The sequence below is a fragment of the Clarias gariepinus genome, chromosome 22 (assembly GCF_024256425.1).
Source record: "Clarias gariepinus isolate MV-2021 ecotype Netherlands chromosome 22, CGAR_prim_01v2, whole genome shotgun sequence".
Taxonomy (NCBI): Eukaryota; Metazoa; Chordata; class Actinopteri; order Siluriformes; family Clariidae; genus Clarias; species Clarias gariepinus.
Window position 1 is genome coordinate 14,057,076 of NC_071121.1, and position 23,019 is coordinate 14,080,094.

General features: G+C 37.5%; 3 protein-coding genes across 4 annotated transcripts; 1 reads left to right on the forward strand and 2 right to left on the reverse strand.

Annotated features, from left to right (window-relative positions):
• Nucleotides 1-410: 410 nt before the first annotated feature.
• cdc42l2 (cell division cycle 42 like 2) lies at nt 411-11,807 on the forward strand. Its single transcript, XM_053481825.1, has 6 exons — nt 411-499; nt 7,823-7,943; nt 8,122-8,194; nt 8,411-8,520; nt 8,641-8,838; nt 10,565-11,807. The coding sequence occupies exons 2-6, from the start codon at nt 7,839-7,841 to the stop codon at nt 10,652-10,654; spliced, it is 576 nt and encodes a 191-aa protein (XP_053337800.1). The 5' UTR covers nt 411-499; nt 7,823-7,838; the 3' UTR covers nt 10,655-11,807.
• Nucleotides 11,808-11,913: 106 nt separating this feature from the next.
• On the reverse strand, nt 11,914-15,004 carry ube2t (ubiquitin-conjugating enzyme E2T (putative)). The gene is made up of 7 exons (XM_053481824.1): nt 14,872-15,004; nt 14,521-14,634; nt 13,293-13,362; nt 13,095-13,200; nt 12,587-12,685; nt 12,412-12,495; nt 11,914-12,112 (listed from the first exon to the last, which is right to left on the reverse strand). The coding sequence occupies exons 2-7, from the start codon at nt 14,627-14,629 to the stop codon at nt 11,996-11,998; spliced, it is 585 nt and encodes a 194-aa protein (XP_053337799.1). The 5' UTR covers nt 14,630-14,634; nt 14,872-15,004; the 3' UTR covers nt 11,914-11,995.
• Nucleotides 15,005-18,519: 3,515 nt separating this feature from the next.
• zgc:194242 (uncharacterized protein LOC100005854 homolog) lies at nt 18,520-21,809 on the reverse strand. Of its 2 annotated transcripts, XM_053482989.1 has the most exons (4): nt 20,805-20,946; nt 19,429-19,871; nt 19,133-19,325; nt 18,520-18,814 (listed from the first exon to the last, which is right to left on the reverse strand). In XM_053482989.1, exons 2-4 carry the CDS (start codon nt 19,862-19,864, stop codon nt 18,811-18,813), a joined length of 633 nt encoding a protein of 210 aa, XP_053338964.1. In that variant the 5' UTR covers nt 19,865-19,871; nt 20,805-20,946; the 3' UTR covers nt 18,520-18,810. The 2 variants fall into 2 exon arrangements, with proteins under 2 accessions (XP_053338964.1, XP_053338965.1); XM_053482990.1 differs by lacking the exons at nt 18,520-18,814; nt 20,805-20,946 and adding an exon at nt 21,716-21,809 and having other exon boundaries at nt 19,129-19,325.
• Between the last annotated feature and the right edge of the window lie 1,210 nt (nt 21,810-23,019).

The following is a 23,019-nucleotide window of genomic DNA, read 5'->3' on the forward strand; positions in this document are numbered from 1 at the left end:
ATGTTACAGCATAGAAAGACATACTAGACCAATGGTTTTTAACCCTCATCTTAGTGTTTTCCCTGTTTTCATATCTGCTTCATTTTGGAATGGACTGTTTGATTAGTTGTATCAGGTGTGCTTGTAGTAGAATTTTTTTTAGATATGGTTCTACACTGTCATCCTGTCCAGGTTAAAGCATGAAAACAGAAATACAACAAAATATAATAAAATATTTTTAAAATATGCCTTTTATTTTTAACTCAATGCATCAATATATTTGAGCAATATTTGTTTTATTGACATGCTCTACCATCATTAAACTGGTGTTGTAGTATGAATGCCCCACTGGTAGTAAAAGTACTGCTTAAGGCGTATTTGCTAATTTTCTAAGGGTGCGTTGCAGACTTTTATTATGTAAAAAGGAAGTGGCGTGTTTGGGCGGCTACCGTAAAGATTTCCTGGACGCTGGTTTCTCTATTTCCTCTCTGTTTTATAGCTCGTCGCATAAACAGCTTTGGTAAGAGATTAAATAATTTATTCGTCTATTGAGCTCCTTAACAATGGACAAATAATACTACATCTAATTACTGACTTTCTTCAGAATTTGAGACTTGTCAGTGTTTAGCGAAGACGTTCCTGGCATCAGGCTAGCTTACAAGCTCAGTGCTGGTGGAAAATAACGTTACCCGTTTAAAGCTAAGAGACAGTAATAGTGATGATGGTAATTTTGAGGTAAAGTTGGTTATATAACGTTAACTGTCACAATAACGTGATCGTGGTAATCTGGCTAGCCTTATAACTGTATTAGCTGGTCATTTTTCCAACTTTAACGGCTTGTTCGCGCATTTAGCTGGTTTAGCAATTTTGGCCTGCGTCCTGACTTCCCGTAATGCTCTCCCTTACCGTCAATTTATATAAAATGCCTACATATTTTGTTATTGCCTTCTTTATTTTATTCTGATCAGAAATCGACTCAATCTACAAGTAGCAAATTTATTCATTTTATTATATTATAAATCTTTGTTAGTTTTGTACCACATACGGGTGTGTGTGTGTATATATATATATATATATATATATATATATATATATAAATGCGCGCGCGTGCTTGTGTATGACATCAGAAAATTCTCCTGCTTTAAAAAAAAAATATATATATTTTTTTTATGGGGATGCAGAATTGAAGTGCGCATGCGCAGTACCTTCACTAGGAAGTCTCGGCACTTCAATTAACCAAGGTCTGTTGTAAAACAGCTTCAGTAGTCAGGAGTGCGTCTGCATTAATATAGTACTTTAGTTTACTAATAAACCCTAAGAGTGGTTTGCTGACTGGGTACCTAAAAAGTAGTATAATTCATTTCAGCTCTTGGGTCACCATTAACCCAGATTTCATCATGTACATGCTGTGGCTTGCATAACCTGACAGGACAAGGGAAGGCACACAGGCATGGTCAGGTCTTCTTAATTTATTAATAATGCAGTAATCTATCTTTACACACAGATACCTTATTTGTGCTAATAACCTTTAATTATAACATAATATTCTCCTGGACTAAGCCATGGTCCCCACAAAAGTGTGCTAAGTGGTGCTATTGTAATGACAGCTCATTTAGGTGTCAAGCCTTCCCAGCCAATAGTTTCAACAAAAGGTACGTTTTTATAAAGCTTCATTTAAGAGCTTGTTGTACTGACATCTAGTGGACAGATTTTATGTAGCATAATGATCGTAACATCACAGTTAATATGGACGCGCGTCTGCGTCTATATAATGTTTTAGAAGTCCACTGTGCAAAGAAAATGTTATCACAATCCCAGAATCTGTGAAAATTAAATGAAGAACAAAATAAAACCGAGAGAGAGAGCCCGTGACTACGTTCTAGCATTTTCTTTAACAGCAGTTACACTATGGGGAGAAATTAGTTCCCAAAATAGGGGAACTCCTTCTCTTGTTCTGTGGCTCCATTCACATATAATCGCTGTTCTAAGTATTGAGCTACGAGGTACACAGTGTGCTGACTGGACGGAGAAGTGAGACGTCCATGTGAATGGAGCGCAGTATGAGTCAGTCACGTGATTCTGGCAAACGGTTGTCATTGGTCACATGACTCAGGGGAACGTGAGACGCGTGCCTCGAGGCGAGGCTTTATTTGTAAGCGCCCCTTTTGCTTGACACAAGCTTTGGAGCTTCGGTGTCATCACATCACTAATGTGGAAGCCGTTTAAAAAGCCGAATTGGTGATGGGAGTCGTTAACCAGTCAGTAATCTGTCTTGGTTTGAGTAAACGTTTGATCATTTAATAGTCGCACAGTACATCAAGTCTGTCAATTAAAACAAATAAGAATTGAGGTACATACCTCAAACTATTGCGTTACCATAGGTCTTCGTCGTTTTACGTTTTCCTGTTCTGCACACTAACCATGAAGTTTGTCACTCGGAAAGTGTGTACGATGTTAGTCAACAGTGCCAAATTCTGCAACCCACATTCTGCGCAAAACTGCATTTTAGGCTTTTATAAAGATTCTGCAGTCCCACTGATCTAAATCGGGTTGGTATCTTTTAAAGTTACAGTGTATTTAGTACAAATGAGACATTCTTTTTTCCTGGTTAGGCATATGGCCATGCAGTTACCTTGAAGTTTGCCATACGGCTAGTTCTGGTTAGCCATACATCTGTTGTGGGTATATGCAGTCACTGGCATTATACACGCGCATTTCCGCTACACAGCAGTTGGCTTGGTGTGCAGAAAAAGAAACATACGATATGGCAGGTTTTAGAGATTTTTTTAATGATATATAAAAAATCATTATAAAAAACACATTTCCTTCCCAGTACAAGTTTTCTTTAAATGACCATTGGTAAAAGCGTAATACAACGCTATTGTGTTATTGGTGTCATTATTGTCATCGTTGGTGGTAATATAAACACTGACCTCAACATATAAGTTTTCTATTTTCTCATTATTATTTTCTCAACCTCTTTCTCCAACACACAACCACAAGGCCCTGCCTGTGAATAGCCCTGCCCTTCCTTGCACACACACACTGTTTGTGCATGTGAAATGCTTGTGAACATCAGTTCATGCTGAAAGTGTTTTAGAACAACAACAATCAGTTTTGTGAAAGAGCTCGATATTAAAATGTTGTCAAAAGGGTCAGTGTAGGCTGGCACAATCTGGTAAGCGTTGATGTGCAACACACTCGGTTAGCATCAATGAATAAAAGTCTGTAAAAGCCAGAATTGAGTTGGAAACCTTCGTATTATAAGACAGCTGCTGTAGATTGTAAAACTTTAATTAAATCCAGGTGTTTTGTTCATTTTATAGTGTTGTCTGGACAATGATGTTCTTTTTGTATAAGTTGGATCAAGGATGGAAAAACATAGAACTGCACTTTTGATCTCGCAGACATTTTTACACCTGTTATATGATGCACACTGTAGTCAACCCTCTCAAAATAGAACACATAAGATCCCCGTCTCTTGGCCTTTTACGCAGCATGCTGCATGCTTACTGGCTTTCTGATAATGATTAAACTTACTCCTTAGCTATCGAAATTTGGTAATGAATGACGGGGCACTTTTCGAACCTCAGTGTTATCAAAGCACGTCAGTCAGTGCCATAAAAGTATCAAAGTTCTGTATCCAGTCCTACATGTGGTAGTGTGTGGTTTGTGTACTCTGGAATAATCAAATTTAAAATATGTCTCTGAAAAAAATCAAGGGGAACATCTTTAATAGTGAGTATTGGTAATGACAAGTATGACCATGGAAATAATGGTCTTAATGCATTCCATGTTACTATGGTAACAGTCTGCCTAAAATGGCTTGCTAATAAGTACATATAGGAAAAAAATTCTACAAGACTGTGCAACACTTAACAATTCAGGTAAAGTACACAAGACTGCAGTATTCGTCAAGTAGAAATGGACAACAGTGCGAAACGAGACCATAAAAATAAACATGGGGGGGAGGGGGGGAGTAGTATTCTGACTGCCTTGGAGCAAAAACTGTTTTAATCTTCTGGTGGTGGTGAGACAGATGCTCTCGCACCTTCAATATATCAGGAGGATAAAGAGCTATTAAGAGAGGTGGGATTGGTCACCTGTGATTCCGGATTAAGCATTTGGTGTTCGAGGCAACAGTGGTGGGTAAAGAGACCTTAGGGATCTTTCAATTGGTCTCACAATACACTCTGAGGTCTTGTGGTCAAAGACCACAGTGAGTCAGCTGGTCAGCACACTTTCTATTGTCCCTTTGTAGAAGGTTTTGAGGATGAAAAACAGTCAGGAATGTGTTGAAGAAGGAGGTTTTGTCTATATGCATCACGAGAAATCAGACATTTACAGACAATAATAGACCCACCTCAAGCTTGCACGTCCCTTTACGTTTTATAAATAAACAGAAATTACAAATTCAGCATTTAGCTTTTACAGCAGGCGTGGTGTTTACCACAACAGTTTCGGCATGTAGTGTGAGCTGTACCACGTGTCGGAAATACTGTGCATACCAATGCTTTTAAAACAATAAGGGCAAGTGAGCTGAGTATTGTAAATGTGGGCTGTGACGTCATCACTCACCAAAAGCAACAATCTGCTTGCAGTCCCTAGTGCACTGCCCTTTCTCAGAGGCACTTAACTGAGGGCCTGTCCACATGGAGACGCGTTTCGCTGTAAACATATAAATTTGTTATCGTATTGCCGTTCCGTCCACACGGATCTGTCGTTTTAGGAGAACTGAAACCGCTATTTTTTGAAACCGGGTCCCAAAGTGGATAAATCTGAAAACGACACCCTTGCGGTTTCGTGTGTACGGCCAATCCGTATATTTTGTGAAACGATGATGTCATCACATCACGTGTTGGCTGCATCACACGTAACAGCAACAACAATAATGGCGGACTACATGATTGTGTTCGTGTTGCTACAAAACCTACTAGTCTTATTACAGCAAAATCTATTGCTTCTATGCAACTGTTATGAGCAACAAGCGATAATGGACAACACCACCTTGGTTCATATACAGCGCGAAGGTTATGCGCATGCTCAAAGTCTTCTTCTCCTTGTATAGTGTATCTCTATGGCAGAATTACAGCGCCCCATACTGGTCTGGCATATATAATACACCGTTTTCAGTGGTTTCGTGTGTATGCAGATATTTCTTAAAACAATGCCGTGTTTACGAAAAAAAAAATTATCGGATAGGGAACGCACCGGCTTCATGTGGACTAACCCTGAGCTACCTGTGTTAGAGCTGTGGTGATCTAACCAAATTTATGAATTTAAGAAGCCATTTTTTAAAATTGTTTTTAAATAAATCATACTGCATCTGTTAATTATAGAATGAGCCCATTGCTGCCTATTTTAGCTGATACTTCAGTTAAGTTTTCTTAAAGCTTTAGAGCTTTAGCACTAATTATATGCAAGGGGTATGTCTGCCCTACTTCCTATAAGATGTTAGCAGTGCTGCACAATTAATCTTACTCACTTATTGTCTATACCACTTTATCCTTTATACACAGTCCTGGGAGGTCTATCCCCCCACAGGGTGCCAATCCATCACACACTACCACACTACACGCAATTTGGGAACGCCAATTAAACTTATCTGCACATCTTTGGACTGTGGGAGGAAACCGGAGAACCTGGAAGTAACCTATAAAGCACGGAAAGAGCATGCAAACTCAATGCACACAGATCTCGAAGCAGGAATTGAACCCTGACCCTTGAGGTGCAAGGCAACAATTACTAAGCAACCGCCAGACACCATGTCAAAAAAGAAAATGTCAAAGAGAAGAAAACCACAGATTCTGTCACAGTTTATTTAGCAAAGACATGGTGGCCATGTTGTGAAAGAGGGATTTCAGGAACTAAAAGACACATGAAACCGGAAATAAGCTGCCTTCATGCACATAATTTTACTACTGGTATTTGCTTTTAATGGCACTAAAAGCAGTTGCATGAGGGAAACTTGTTTCCTGTATCATGTGTTTATTAATTTCTGCATAGTCATCCCAAAGGCACCAGGAGTTGAGTATCAACTGCGGCACTAACACTGTTAATGCATCTAAAAAAACATGTCTGTGGCCAAAGAAGTGGAAAAGGCCAGTGTTTGTCCCAATACCAAAAAAGCTGGCCTAAAGGCTGCTGTAATTATTGCAATACCGCCTTTATACCACACGCTAGTAAGATCCTCCTGCAGATAATTCAACAATCCTGAGTACAGTCGTTGGTGGAGAAATGCCAGATGTACATGCTGATTTTCAGGCACTAAACATCACATTGCCAACCCCAGATGCCTCATGGTAAAGACATGAGAATATCAGAAAAAAAACATATACACATCGTCGATGATAGAAAGGCCTTCGATTATATTGAACTTGAAAAACTGTGGTTCCGCCTCCTAGAAATGGAAACACCTGCTCATCATGTCCAACTAATTAGATCGCTTTATGTGGTTCAAGAACTCACACTGAGAACGGAGTATGGTGATACGGCATGAATTTAACTTAGGAAAGTGAACAAGACAGGGCTACATTCTATCGCCACCACGTTTCTACCTGTTTGCAGAAGGAGTCAAAAGAAATACCAGAAGACAGCAAATTTAAAGTGAAAATTACAGTTAGGAATATCAGAAGTCTTTCCTGGCAATACGACCCTACAAGCTAAGGGCTGAGACGATATGGAGCAACTCATCCTGAAAGAGCAGAGGGACTGTTATGCCTAAATGTCAAGAAAAAAACGAAGATAATGACAGACTATAAGATGCAGCATAAAATTCCACAATGAAGAAACAGAGACTTTATATTCCTTTGGTTTAAGGTTGAGTAAATTATATACAGCTGAAATTAAGTGCTGGCTTGCCATCGGACAGAATGCAATGGTGAGCATGAGGTCATCTGGAAAAGTTGAAAATGCATATCAGCACTGCACCTAAAGTCTGGCTAGTCAGCATAATGGTCTTCCCCATAGGTGTCTATGGTTGCAAGACTCAAGAGGACAGACAAAAGAAAGATTTTTAAAGTGTGATGCTAGGAGAAACTGTTGCGCATCCTGACAAAAAAAAATCAACAAAGATGTTTTGATGCGTATCAAGCCAAACACCTTGCCGGAGGCCAAGAACACTAAGCAGAAATTATCCTATTTTGACTGTCATGTGCAACAATTGACTCAAGAATGGGTACTGGAAGTAAAAGAAAAGGTTGCCCAGGAACTGGCTGGCTTGCTACTGTACAAGCAAATCAAATACCAACATAAACTAAAATAAACTAGAAGAAGCGGTGATCAACAGGACTGTATGGAGGAAAATGAATCATAGACTGACTGAAAATCGACCTTAATTAAACAGATAATTGTTTATTTAAATATTCCATCGCACATGGTGTGTGTGTAAATCACAATTGCAACATGTGTCAAAATATTCACAATGTGAATTTTTTTATCCTATTGTGCAGCCCTAGATATCCGTTAACAGTTTACTTTTGTTTAAACTCCCAAAGGTGTGTCATTTACAGTACATATGACACATCTCAAAATGTCAGACCTCAGTTCAGCAATGGGGTTCTCCCTTTTCACACAGATCGTGTTTCACCCCATCACTCCCACTGCTCCAGGAGAATTACACTTCACTGCCTCACATGGAGTCAGTTTTTTCCCCAATTTCTGTTTTTTTTTCCATCACTGTCTTAATGATATAATGCTGTATTCTAGGTTAGTGGTTGTCGCCTCTTATTTTTAATTCATGGTTTTCAACGTCTTATGTCAATTGAATGAGCTTATGAATGAGTTTGTTATTTAAGCCTAATCCTAAATTAAGTTTGTTTTTTCCTTCATTTGAATTTTATAGATAACCTAGTGCAACAATGCAGACAATTAAATGTGTAGTAGTTGGTGATGGTGCTGTGGGTAAAACCTGCCTCTTGATTTCATACACCACAAACAAGTTCCCATCGGAGTACGTACCAACAGTAAGTATGTGAGCGGTTTTCTCCTCTTCTTCCTCCTCTCTGTGTAGTATTACTAGTATTGTATTTGTGCCCGCAAATAGGTAATTATCTATAGATTCTAATATTAAACTTCCACAACTTTAACATCTAAATGAAACAAAAAATGTTTCTTATGTAATGGTTTTCTTTTCATTTTCAGGTGTTTGATAACTATGCTGTTACTGTAATGATTGGCGGCGAACCTTACACTCTTGGATTATTTGACACTGCAGGTATCGTGTTGTCTTTGTGTATCCCACTTGGCTCAATATTCTTTTCCTGCTTGTGATTTACTTTTTAAAAACAATTAACTGCTCAAAACTAATAGAAGGTCATATTAAAGGTAATATATGTAGAAATTTATATTTCTACAGTTACAGTTTCATAGAGGTTAGAGAGGAGCACCTAAAGCAAAAGACTGAAAATCTAGATGTCTTTTCTTTTTTCAGGTCAGGAAGACTATGATCGGTTGCGACCCCTCAGCTATCCCCAAACTGATGTCTTCTTAGTTTGTTTCTCTGTAGTTTCACCATCATCCTTTGAAAATGTCAAGGAAAAAGTATGTTTTCTTTCAGCAAAAACAAAATCATGGTTTCAAAATACAAAATTTTATTTTAATATATTGATAATAATTAAAGAAATTGTTTCTAAGCATTTCTTTTCTTCCTCTTGCATACAGTGGGTGCCTGAGATTACTCATCACTGTCCAAAGACTCCATTCCTTTTGGTTGGAACTCAGATTGACTTACGAGACGATCCCTCAACCATTGAGAAGCTTGCCAAGAACAAGCAGAAGCCTATAACTCCAGAGACTGCCGAGAAACTTGCCAAGGATTTAAAAGCAGTGAAATACGTAGAATGTTCTGCTTTAACACAAGTGAGTTTTACCAAACTAAATGGCGTCTTAAAAATGTATTTAATTTTCCACCGGAACTGCAGTGTGATTTAGTCACCCTTGGCTGGTGTTAGTTGTTTGACGTTATTTAGCTATTATACTCACAAAAAGTACAAAATTAGACATAATTATTTTGAACATATTTCATTTGGGTCAAAAGGGAAACAATTCTGTATGATAAATAATTTCCATGTCCTTTTTCAAAACGTTTTGATCATATTTTATGGGGAAAAACCCTGAACAAGTACAACTGCATCCAAAAAAAAAAAGTGAACGTCACACATATTCTAGAGTCATTATGTGTGAAGTGAAATATTTCATGCCTTTTTAGTATAAAATTTGATGACTGCTTACAGCTTATAGTTGAGTGAGGCTGGAGTCAGTGCATCAAGAGCCTATATGCATAGACATCTTCAGGGAAGGGGTTACATCTGTCCTATTCCTAGACACTTCTGAACCACAGACAATGTCAGTAGGGTCTTACCTGGGCTAAGGAGAATAAAAAAACGGGACCATTGCTAAGTCGTCCAAAGTAAATTCTGTAGTTATGTAAAGTCTGCAGGAAGAGTCGATAGGTGCAGAATCCAAGTTCAGTGTGAGGTTTCAGTCTGTGATCATTTGAGGTGCCATGTCATCTGCTGGTGTTGGTTCACTGTGTTTTATCTTCTTGTTGACTAACTTAATGCTTTTTCTAGCAGCAGGACTTAGCACCTGCCCAGAGTGGCAAAACTACCACTAACTGTCCGTGATTTTACTGTGCTTGATTAGCCAGCCAAGTCAACTGACCTAAGACCCAATAGAGAATCTAGGGGGGTATTGTTGAGGAAGAAGAGAAACACCTGATCCAACAATACAGATGAGCTGTAGGCTGGTCTTTAATAATGCGTCAGCATTGCCACAGGCCTCAATGCAATAGCTTACCGATGCAGCATTTAGTGTATAACTCAACATACTTTTTGGCAGTTAGTGCCTTCCTTTTAGAGAATGCATTGAAGTGCTAAATTCATGAACAAGATAAAGCGTTATAAATATAAATAAAGGGTACTTGGACTACTTTTTTGATGTAGCGAGTAATTTAATGCGTTAGATCGTTAGATCGATTTTATTTAATCCGTTATTTAGACAATTCATGTAATGAATTACCTGAGCCAGACAGCAGTCATCCTCAATCCGTTAGTGTGTGTGTGTAAGTCGTCCTACAAGGCTGTCCTCCTTTGTTATTCCTGCTGTTATACCCCTATCTCACCTATGCGGTTCGACTTTGCGAGGGCCGACGCGCTGAAAGATGGAAACCTAATCACATCGCCAAACCGCGTAGGTAAGATAGGAATATTAGTAGTTAACAGATCATGGGCCAAACATCACTGAGTGATGATGGTAGAATAATTTTAAAGGTCTTGACTAAAACAACATGCCTGAGAATACATGAGAGCACAAAGAAGTTTTCATTTTCTGCAATAGAAAAGTACTCTAACTAGTTACTTACTAGTTAATGTAACTGATTACTTTTTAAATACAATAATTTTGTAATGTAATAAGTTACTTTAAGAAGTAACGTTCATAAAGATATCAGCACTGAAACAAAACTTTCATATCGTACCACTACGATTTGCTGTACAGCCCTAATGCAAGCTTTATTCTGACCTTCTTCAGTTCTTTATTAGACAGTGAAATTTCTAACAGTTTATTTCCTCTTTTTTATTTGTAGAAAGGGCTAAAGAATGTGTTTGATGAAGCCATACTCGCTGCGCTGGAGCCGCCAGAGCCCAAGAAGAAGCCCAAATGTGTTCTTTTATGAGTTCAACTTTGCCATAGGTCCTTTCAGGCATAAACCGTCTCTATGACCATTTATCTATCTGGATCTAAATCAGTTCTAGTTTGCATTGAGGAAAGGACTAACTATAGCAACTATTATGCTTTTTCTGTCTTTTTTTGCCTTGAATTGTCATCTGAATTAAGAAAAATTAATAGAATAAGCGTAAGTTAAGAGAGAAATTTGTCACAAAGGTTATCTTAATTTAAGGTTATATTTCATTAGTATATTTATCTCAAATGGTAATAAGAAGACATCGTTACGGCTACCGAAGACTTTTAAATTCAGTTATTTATTCCTGCTCAATATTGTGACAATATTAACCTGTTTAGTTTGCTGAAATAGATAAACACAAAATCATAAGAGTAACTAATGAATTTAAAACTATTGAAATGGTGTTATTTTGTACAAATTGTCATGTATCTGTAAAATATTAGGTTTTTTCTTTTCGACAGAAAACCAGGACAGTGTTATTGCATATGATTTCATTTAGAGGCATAACTGATCTATCAGAGCATCCTTAACTGTTGGCTGTGCTGTAGCTCTAACTGCCGGACCTGAAGAAAAATGGCTTAATAGGCTAAAAATACAAGCAACAGGTGAACCAAAGCTCGCTTTTTTCCTTAAATCCATTTGCTTTCAACTAGCCACAGCATAGTTAAGTTAATTACCCACTGATACCATTCTGTTTATTTTTACCACAAAGGCTTGTTTAGCCATACAAAAAGAAAAAAAAAAAAAAAAGTAATTTGACAGTCACATGTGGTTACACAAAACAAAACCTTCATTCCAAAATATTTTAAAAAACAAACAAAACTATTTACATAAGTGTGATGACCGATTACATTTGGATTCATTGCAGACCAGGTTGTACTTTTTACCTTATGTATTACATTATCAATCCTAAATTTAATCTGATATTACAAATGCCAGTTGTCCCTAATAACCTTGTTTTAGTGTTTTTTCCATCACCTGACTGAGTTTATCATAATTGTGTGTGAAGTTGGTCTTTTGCCATTCGAATACATTCTAGGTTTTGTTTTTTAATATATATTTTTATATGGTGGACTGTTTCGTTACAGAAAGTTATCACATGTGAATATTACCTCAAAATAAACATTTTCAATGTTTAACACAATTTTGTGTGTGAAGCAAATCCTTATTGTACAAAATGTGTCACCTTTAAACCAAATTTATCAACACTCATTTCTATTATGGACACCCACTGCAACTATCAGAGTAAATATGGTTTGAAAGACTTTATTAATGTGAAAATAAAACATGAACGCAAATAGTGATCTTAAGACAACTAGTAGACTAACACCTTTACATGCACACTCTCTTGGGGGGTTCTGAATTCTCTTTTTCTGAAAGTGCTTCTCTCTTTGGTGCAGTTTTATCTTTTCTGTCTTCAGGAATCTTCTGTTCTGCTTCCACATGACCCTACAAGTACAGGAAAGAAAACTCACCGTTTAGACAAAACTTCTTTGTTCTTACAAAAAAGGAACTGAACAGACGTTTTTCCCAAAATTGCTATTCTTCTTCCGAGTTTCAATGGCCACAAGGCTAAGCCATATCCTATTGGTAGAGAGACAGCCAGAGTTTAGGCTTTTAACTCTGGAGCTGTATAAGACAGACGTTTTAACTGTCTCTTTAACTAAGCAAAAGAGCAAATCTTATTTTTATTGTCTATTCTAATATTATTTAAACCAAAAAGTGTGTTTAAGTAAATAAATACTAACCTTGTTCTTTTGTGTTGCATATTTTGCCGTCCATCTTTGTGCCTTCTCCATATACAATGCTTTGTTGTATTTAAATTCTGACGACTGAAAAAAAAAAAAAAAAAAACATTTTTAACAAAGAAAAAAAAAACTGGGTAAAAAAAAAAAAAGGGGAGAAGTAAGTCTCCAAACTCACAATATCTGCCATTAATGGGTCATCTGGATTTGGCTCTGCCATAAGAAGCTGTACTGAGCTTAGCACTGTGGAGATGTTCAGCGATGGCCTCCATGCTCCCTAGAAATTTGCAGCTCACAAATTTAGCATGTACTGTATATCAGGTTGTCTTGATATTCAGTACAACCAGCTAAAAAAACTATTACAATTGAAATAAATAGATTAATATTATTATATTATTTAAATATTATCCCAGCATTTGTCTTGTTGGGCAGGATTTTTAAAATTCGTATTTGAGCAGTGGCCCAATGCCATGGCTTCTGAGTGATTATTCATCTAACATGTCTTGTTTATTTAGAAAGTTTTTCAGGAAAATATTTTAGTAAATAAATTACAAGAGTTTAAACGAAGCTTGTTAGCTTATCTGGAAAGTAAAACTGACCTGAGATAAGTTGTTAAGAAATTAAGAAAATCTTAAAAAATAATAATAAATTAAATTAGTAAAACCTTTTTTTAATCACACACTCACTTTGGGTGGCAATTTCAGCACATCAAGACAAATCCGGCCAGCATTATCAATATTGGGGTGGTAGATAGGTGTCAGGAAGCGCATTTTGGGAGGTTCAAATGGATACCTTCAAACAAAAAGATTATGTACTTATGAGAACTCAGTACATGACAAATCTAATGTCATTATCACAAAAAATAAAAAATCACAAACACTCACCTGTCAGGGATCTTTATCTCCAGTGTAAACAGCCCACCATCATACGGAGTGTTGGCGCCCCCAACGATTTCTGCACAACATGAAGGATTTAGTAAAATCAGCAATCATAAAAATTTACTTGACTGTACTTTGTCATCTGCACTGCATTATTTAAACAGAGGAACATAGTAAATCCTACAATAGTAATCACATTAAGAAGATAGAAAAATTACAAGAATATTATGCCACCATTCTATCATTATCCCCTAATTCTATTTAATGGTACTGTATTATTAAACACAGTGATGACCAGGCTTACTTAATTCTTACTTGTCCTCATGCATCTAAAATGAATGCTAAATAGCTACCCTCTCTTGTAAAAGTTACAGAATAGTGCTGCACAATCACAATAAAATCTAAATTACAATATGTCAATGATCAAATAGTTCATTGCAAAATGCTGCAATTACCTTTCAGGGAGTATGCACTATAAAGTACTAAACGTTAGAACACAGCTTCTAATTATAATTTTTTTAAGGGATCTATTTCTACATTCTAGAACAACACTAGATTCTTTCAAACAATATGAAATAACACAAATGGCATTAGGTAGTTAAGTAACAACAATTATTTGTTATCTTAAGACAGGGAGTTCAGCTGTCCGGGGACAGATCCTGCAAAAACAGTATTGTCAAGTAAAAATGGAAAAGCCATCAAGTACCAGGATAAAACGGGCCCTCATGAAGACCTGCCCAGGAAAGCAAAACCAAATTGTACCTCTTCTGCAGAGAAGTAATTCATTTAGATCTTAAGAAGTAGACACATCTTAATATCAACTGTTCAAAATAGATTAGTGCATATTTTGGATGCATTTATCCAAAAAAAAAGTTGTAATGTAGAAAGAATATATATATATCAGGAACGGCCATAGAATTAGGAAGGTGTGTCCAAACTTTGAACCAGTAGTGTACTGTACATCACTGTGTTTACTAGATGTCCAGTAAGTAAATAGGGAAGAGCTGGGAAACACAGGCATGATGCTATGTGTGCTGTTTGAAGTGCGTAATTTCAATTATCTTTGAGTGGATGAATCCCCTGGCTGATGCACTCTTACCAGTGCAACACAGTTTGTTGAATCTGTCATGCAAAATAAATATTAATCTGGTCAATAGTGTACTACAGAAAAACTGCACAGGGACAGAGGAACTAGAGACACTAGTGCTGCAATAAATGTGAGGTGAGAACTGACGGGCCTGCAGCTCCTCCACTCTGTCCTCCAGCTGCCAGCAGGAAACCCCAGGCGGTGGCTCAGTGCTCAACATCTGCAGCTCACGCTTTAGACGACTGCTTCTCTGCATGTTGTCTGGGAGGAACAGTACCAACACAAACAAGATTGAAAACTTAAAACATTCGTGACAAAATAAAGTAACGACTGTAGTTATCGCGAGAGTTGAGTCTACGGCGATGTTATGATATCGCCACTAAACTCTCTTCCAAGCTAGTAACATTGACAGCCTTTGTTAGTAGTTTAAATTGGTTTCAATTATTACTTAATAAATACAGACATTATTTTGTTTGTTAGTTTCTGATTTAACTTTACCGGGCTTCAGGACGTTGTTTTGCTGAACGTTGCTTTGATTTTTCCCGGCTGAAATTTAGTACGTCATGCGCACGCGCGTTCCTACGTCCAGCGCAAAGCCTCATGGGTGTTAAAGAATTTGTGACGAAGAGCGCATAAGAGCCCCGGAAGGATTCTGTACTGTTTTAATGCGGACTAAACAAAAACGTGGTGCTGCAAAATAAAAGTAAAATGTAGGTCATATCCTGTAAAGAAACATTAGGGTGAACTGAGTTAGGGATGAACAAAGTACTTAAAAATAAACGCCTTTGATGCGGGTGTTAAAATAAAATGATGGAAACGGTGTGCGTGTGTGAAAATTATGTTTTAGACTGTAAAAGGATTACTCAGTTACATATACTGTATGATTACAATTTATTCTGTAAATTAATGTAATTAATATCACTATGGATAACACAATTGATAGATGGCCTCCTAGGAATATTGTGTCAGATGATAATAAAAACAGCAACAACTTTATGAGCTATGTAAACAACAAATGATTTTATTTTATTTTTTTAAATAATGAACATCTCACACTTGAAATGTTTAATGTTATGAAACGTACAAGTTTGGGGTTTTCAGGACAGAACTGATTGCACCTTCCAATTTCTAAGTAACACAGACTGAGTCCTATATGAGTTTAGTGGCATGTCCAGTAATATGACAATTGTCAATCTCTCATGCTTGCAATTAAATAAACAAAGCAATGACCATGATAATCCATGTTAATTAAGTCTGCAGGTGTTCTTTATTCTGTTTAGTGTAGCTCATGTAATACAAATACACCAATGAGCTCTCACAAAGCACTACAACAGAAATGATGCGCGCACACCTAATATCATTAGGTTAGAGAAACTCTTTCTCTATAGTACCTCCTCTTTCTGTTTTTGTTTCTTTAAGTTCTCGATGACGGAGAGGTGCAGGCTCTCCAACATCCACAGAAGCCCTTACGGAAAAAAAATATGGCGATATATTGTACAATATAATGCAATATAATAAATAATAAATTTCCAGATATAGGAAACTAGTGCTTATATTTGTTAATATATTGCAATACATGAATGGACCATGTATATTGCAATGCTGACAAAAACAATATTTTTAAACATCACTGTTTTATTGAAACAATATTGAAACTTTATGCATGTTTTAGAATAATACACAAACTTTTACTTTGTCGGTGTGCTCTGAGTAAGGAAATTCCAAGATAAGATTTTATGTACAGTGCATCCGGAAAGAATTCAAAGCGCATCACTTTTTCCACATTTTGTTATGTCACAACCTCATTCTAAAATGGATTAAATTATTTTTTTTCCTCAGACTCCTACACACAACACCCCATAATGACAACATGAAAAAAGTTAACTTGAGATTTTTGCAAGTTTATTAAAAATAAAAAAAATTGAGAAAGTGCATGTACAGTATTCACAGCTTTTGCCATGAAGCTCAAAATTGAGCTCAGGCACGTCCTGTTTCCCTGATCATCCCTGAGATGTTTTTGCAGCTTAATTAGAGTCCACTTGTGGTAAATTAAGTTGACTTGACATGATTTGGAAAGGTACACACCTGTCTATATAAGGTCCCATAGTTGACAGTTCATGTCAGAGCACAAACCAAGCATGAAGTATAACTGTTATCTCTTCTCTTCTGCTCTCTCTCCTGCTCTTTCTCTTCCCTCTCTCTCTCTCCTTCCCTCTCTCTCTGTCGAGCTACACATGTTGTTCCTGAGCTGCCAGTGAACCAGACTCCCTCTGCCCTCCGGACCTGTCTGACCCATCTTGGTGCCCCGCTTCTGGTTGAAGATCTCGTCACATGGATGCCCCGTGTGTCTCTTTGGGATGCGTCTGGTGTCTGGGGATGATTCTCTCTACCTAGAAAATTGTTCTGGCCTCGACTGGTGTTGGCAGCTATTTCTCTGAGGACTTGACTGTTCAATAGTTCAGGACTGGAATTTTCTACAAGTCTACCTGAGTTTTCAATAACTAACTAGACTCCATATTAACATCAATTAACATCAACTGTTATGCTGAACTGCCTGCCAACTAACACACAGTATGAATGCAGATCAATTCCTGCTTTCTGTTTTACCCAAATGTGGACGGGTTCCCTGTTGAGTCTGGTTCCTCTCAAGGTTTCTTCCTAATACCATCTCAGGGAGTTTTTCCTTGCCACTGTCGCCCTCGGCTTGCTCACCAGGGACTATCTGACCATTTTGATTCATACACATTCACATTCCATACAAACTTAAATAGTTCTTTGAGTGTGTAAAGCTGCTTTGGGACAATGCCAATTGTTAAAAGCGCTATACAAATAAAATTGAATTGAAGTCAAAGGAATTGTCTGTAGACCTCCGAGACAGGATTTTCTCGAGGCACAAATCTGGGGACGGTTACAGAAAAATTTGTGCTGCTTTGAAGGTCCCAATGAGCATATTGGCCTCCATCATCTGTAAGTGGAAGAAGTTTGAAACCACCAGGACTCTTCCTAGAGCTAAACTGAGCGATGGGGGGAGAAGGGCATTAGTTTAGGGAGGTGACCAAGAACCCGATGGTCATTCTGTCAAAGCTCCAGAGGTCCTCTGTGGAGAGAGGAGAACCTTCCAGAAGGACAACCATCTCTGCAGCAGTCCATCACTCAGGCCTATATGGTATATTTTATTTTTAATAAATTTGCAAAAATCTGTTGTCATTATGGGGTGTTGTGTGTAGACATCTAAGGGAAAAAATGTAATTTAATTCATTTTAGAATAAGGCTGTGACATAACAAAGTGGAAAAAGTGATGTAATAAAGAAACGCATATATATATATATATATATATATATATATATATACACTGAACAAAAATACAAACGCAACACTTTTGTTTCTGCTCCCATTTTTAATGAGATGAACTCAAAGATCTGAAACGTTTTCTACATAAACAAAATAACCATATCTCTCAAATATTGTTCACAAATCTGTCAAAATCTGTTACTATGAAGAACTGGAGTCAAGTCGAGACCCCAATGAGGACGACGAGCATGCAGATAAGCTTCCCTGGGGCTGTTTCTGACAGTTTGTGCAGAAATTCTTTGGTTATGCAATCCTATTGTTTCAGCAGCTGTCCGAGTGGCTGGTCTCAGACGATCATGGAGGTGAACATGCTGAATGTGGAGGTCCTGGGCTGGTGTAGTCGTCTGCGGTTGTGAGGCTGGTTGGATGTACTGCCAAATCCTCTGAAACACCTTTGGAGACGGATTATGGTAGAGAAACGAACATTCAATTCACGAGCAACAGATCTGGTGGACATTCCTGCTGTCAGCATGCCAATTGCGACATCTGTGGCATTGTGCTGTGAGATTCAACTGAACCTTTCAAAGTGGCCTTTTACAGGTGGCCAGTATAAGGTACACCTGTGCAATAATCATGCTGTCTAATCAGCATCTTGATATGGCACACCTGTGAGGTGGGATGGATTATCTCGGCAAAGGAGAAGTGCTCACCATCACAGATTTTGACAGATTCGTGAACAATATTTGAAAGATATGGTTATTTTGTGTATGTAGAAAATGTTTCAGATCTTTGAGTTCATCTCATAAAAAATGAGAGCAAAAACAAAAGTGTTGCGTTTATATTTTTGTTCAGTATATATATATATATATATATATATATATATATATATATGAAAAACAGCAATTCCTTATGTATTTTTCAATATATTGTTATATATTAATTAGGACTGAAACGATCCCTGGAGTAATGCGATTACTAAAAATGATCGAGGCAAAATCTTCTGCGTCTCAGCTTCTTTTAATTAATTTTCAAAGTTTGCTTTATGTTTTTGCGCAATTATTTGTTTGGCCTTAATCCTGGTCAGGGTTGTTGCATATCCAGATCCTCTACTGGTAACCCTGGGCATAACAGCAGGTCACCTGTCCATCATCTAAAAAGAGAAAAGTGAGTTACAACATGTGGGATGACAATAACAAAATGAATTTTCAGAAAATCTTAACTATGATTTATCATCACTTTCTTGTGAAAGTTGTAATTCGTTTTAGTGAAGGAGGAAGTGAGAGTACGTGGTGTTAGTGAGGGTGGAATATGTAAGTAAGGAGTTTGAGTGTGTAATGTAAAATGGGGGGGTTGAAAGAAGCGATAGATGTGTGACTAGAGGGTGTGGAGAAAGACAGGGAATGGATAGGGGTTAGTGTATGAGAGACAGGCACAGACAGACAGACAGGTAGATCTGTTCCTTCTTTACTTTGCTGCAGTGGCATAAATTGCTTGAAATGAGATGAGTTTTTCTGCTCTGTTCTCCATTTGTACATCTGCGAACCCACAGGACTGCAGCGCCTCCATGTAGGCTTCGGGTCTCCAGTTCTCTCCTGGAAACACTTTCCTGGATGCAAGGCTAGCAATACGGTCCAATCTGAGGGTCGTTACCATGAGCGCACCTGATGGAGGTAAACACAGTTACTCTATAATTTAGCCAGCTAAAATCTTAAGCTCGTCTAAAATACACGACATCTCAGAAAATTCTCAGCAATGCGGAAAAACCTGGTTTCATCACTCGATGTATCTCTGAGGCTGCTGCCTTCAGGTCAGGCCAGAAGTAGTAGCAATTGCAGTGGAACACTTTATCCACACTGCTGTCTTCAAATGGCATTGCTGCTACATCACAGCAGTAAAGATCCACTTTCCCACGGGCAATGTGCTCCTGCATCCTCTTTGTCGCCATGCTGTGCATGTATGTGGAGTAATCCACTCCTAGCAGCTTTCCTTCAGACCCTGTAAGTTGTTGGACAGCTTGCTGCAAACCCAGGCCTGGACCATAACCCAGCTCCAACACTGTCTCATTAGGCTGGATTTTACACAGCTTCACGGTATTCTCCTCCAAGATCTGGTTATGCTTCTTCAGGAACTTGCTAATTAGCCACCCAGAGAGGGACTGAGTGGGTCGCCCCAGCTGTTCGCCCAGTTTTTTGGATAGCATTCTGCAACTGTATGGTCAGGGAATATATGTATGGTTAATGATTAAGCTACAGAATTTCATAGGATCAAAAACGTTTGCAGATCCACATTCTTCTAATCCTATCTTATGAATTCTATATTTGTATATGGCATACACACTATTTGCATATATAAAGTGTATACAAGATAAGTGATGACATAAGTGATTTTTTGAACAGGCTAATATTTGTTTTTCTTTACTTACATTAAACTAATAATACATTTAGCACATTTTTCTTCATGTTGTGATTCAGAATAGAATGTACAGGGTGTCCAATGCATTTATGTGATTTAAATTAAAAGTTATTATATGGATATGGAGCTTTACTTTTAAACACCACTGTAGGTGTTTGTCCTGCGCCCACTCGCCTCACTCTCAGACCTTTCACCACAGACTTAATTTAATTTTTCTTAACATTTCAATTTAACTCATCCAAACGCCATCAGTCAATTTTTTTTGCCAAGCTTTATTTCATAGTTATATTTTATTTATGTTACTTTGGCTACTTTCCTTGGCTTTGGAGTTTCATCAAGATTGTTCATTAAAAGGCATATTTGTAATGAAGTCATCATCTTTATTATCTTTTTAGTTACCACATGGACAAAACAACCACAAGCTAAATAAGAGCAATTGAAATTAGTAAACATACTATTTGTAACTTGATTAATCGAGATTAATCAATTATAATTTTTTTTTAGTGCAATGACACTGCATAGCTCAAGTAAACATAATCAGGAATGTGTGAAATGCTTAACATCAAGGAACAATTTTAACATTAAAGGGTGGAGAAAAATTGTTTAGTTACACTGTACAAAGCCTACTTGACTCGACTTTGTAGCTACACTATGGACAAAAGTATTCGGACAAACCTAAAAAATGACATTGTAACCAAATACGTATACTTCAATATGGAGTTGGTTACCTTTTTGCAACTAAAACAGCTTCCACTCTTTTTGGAAGGCTGTCCACAAGAATTTGAAGTGTTTCTGTCGGAAAAAATTTGTGCCCATTTATTCTATAGGGTGTTTATGAGGTCAGGCACTGATGTTGGATGAGGAGGCCTGGCTTGCAATATCTGGTCCAGTTCATCCCAAAGTTGCTCAATGGGGTTGAGGCCAGGATTCTATGCGGGCCAGTTGAATTCTTCCACACCAAGCGTATTAAACCATTAGTCTTTGCTTTGCGCACTGGGGCACAGTCATGTTGGAATAAAAAAGGGCCTTCCTCAAAACCTCCCCTTGTGTTGCCACAAAGATGGATGCATAGCATTGTCCAAGCTGCTCTTTCCTAGGGATAATGTGGCAGATTGAAACACCTGAATCTACAGGTTTGCTCAAATACTTTTGTTTATTTGGTGTAATTTGGGACGCCTTCACGTTACATTCTGATACAACAGGTGGCAGTATGCACCTTGGTTGGTTTGTGCGCCGCCATTCAGCACTAAGAGAACGAGAAGGTAAACCTCCACACTGCCTAATATTACTGATATTTCGAATATAAATGTCAATAGCAAAGCTCTCGTGTCTTCCTATTTTATAATATGGCTGTGTAGGTCAGATGATGAGATTTCATCATACGGAGATTCGGAGGAGACAAACGGCACGGATGACGTCACGTTTAACAGGGAGCACCTTTCCCCCTTGTACTCGACCCGAGCGCACAACGCGAATGTTCTCACTGATCGAAATAAACCAGACTTTTGGGCCAGGTGTTTGATCCAGGGTCCCTACATCCGTCAGTACAAAGATATGCTCCAAGATGTATATACACTAAAAAATTATATAACCCTGTACAATAAGCTGATTTGAAGAAGAGTTAAATTTTAGCACTTACAGCAAAAACTGTTTTGTTTTGAGTTTTGTTGCGCGGACTTTGGAATAGAGTTTGCAGTAGCACTGCACACAAATCGCCAAATCTAGAGTAAGCACATAGGCGTAGACATGTGGGAGGGGGATTTGTAGCACCTCCAATACTCAAAAGCGATACAATCCAACAACTTCAGCCCTCAAATGTCATATCAAATAACGATAAAGAAAATGTAAAACCTGTTATAGGGTATAATAAAGTGCATGGCTTTCTCAATTGAATGTACTTGACAAACAGGGAATACAATTCCCCCCCGTGCCTGTGAGAGACTTGGTTGCGTCCACTACGCCTCATGCACGCAGTAACTGCAGCTAAAACAGGGTCAAATCACCAAAAAGTACTGTAAATAACGTATAATTACTGTAAATAAATAAAATGTAAATGAAAATAGCTGAGTTTACCTTAATTAAGTATGTAAGAATTGTTAGAAACAGAAAGATTTTATACTGTACATCACAAATTGACCTTATCATGAAAAGCATGATACAGTATAAAGTTAGTATTTAATAACTGTTGAAGGTGACGGTGTACTTTTTTTTTTTTTTTTTTCACTTTTTTTTTTAACATGTACGATATATTGTCTGAACTTCTAAGAAGATACGTGTGTATGGAAATTAGGAAATAAAAGTGTAAATACTTAATGTACATACAGCAGTTGTTTCAACCTCCCATGGAAGAAAGACAAAATAATGGTAATGATTACATCGTCCAGTTTCTCAGAGGGGACATTATCCAAAACTCAAAAAGGTGGACATCTAATTAAAGTTAATGGTGTAAACTGAGGGAAACACATAAAACAACAAATTAATTGACACATGCAAATTTGGTGCTGTCACACCCTTGAGCAGACATAGACAATATTTACAGAATTTCTTTTTGCTTTTAAAAATAACGAACATGTTATACCCTCACAAAAAGTGCGGAGTAGAACTCCTGCTTATTTTAGTGAAGGTGTGCAATCTTCAGTACTCATCAACATAAAAATCACCCACAGATCTGCATGTCCAACATTGGAAAAGTAATTCTTTTTGTGTCACTGAAAGGGCAGAGCTTGTAGATGTCGTACTACATCATACTGAAATGTTCTCTCATATATTTAAAAGAAAGCCATGGTGATATTGCAAGTTAAGTTCACCAAGAGCGATTTAACATCTGTGACTGAGCTTAGCTCTATATTTAAAGCATAGTATATACTGTAGCTAAATGTAACAAATCATTTAACACATTAAGACATAAATATCAGAGAAATAAAGCTTAAGTACTTATGTCAT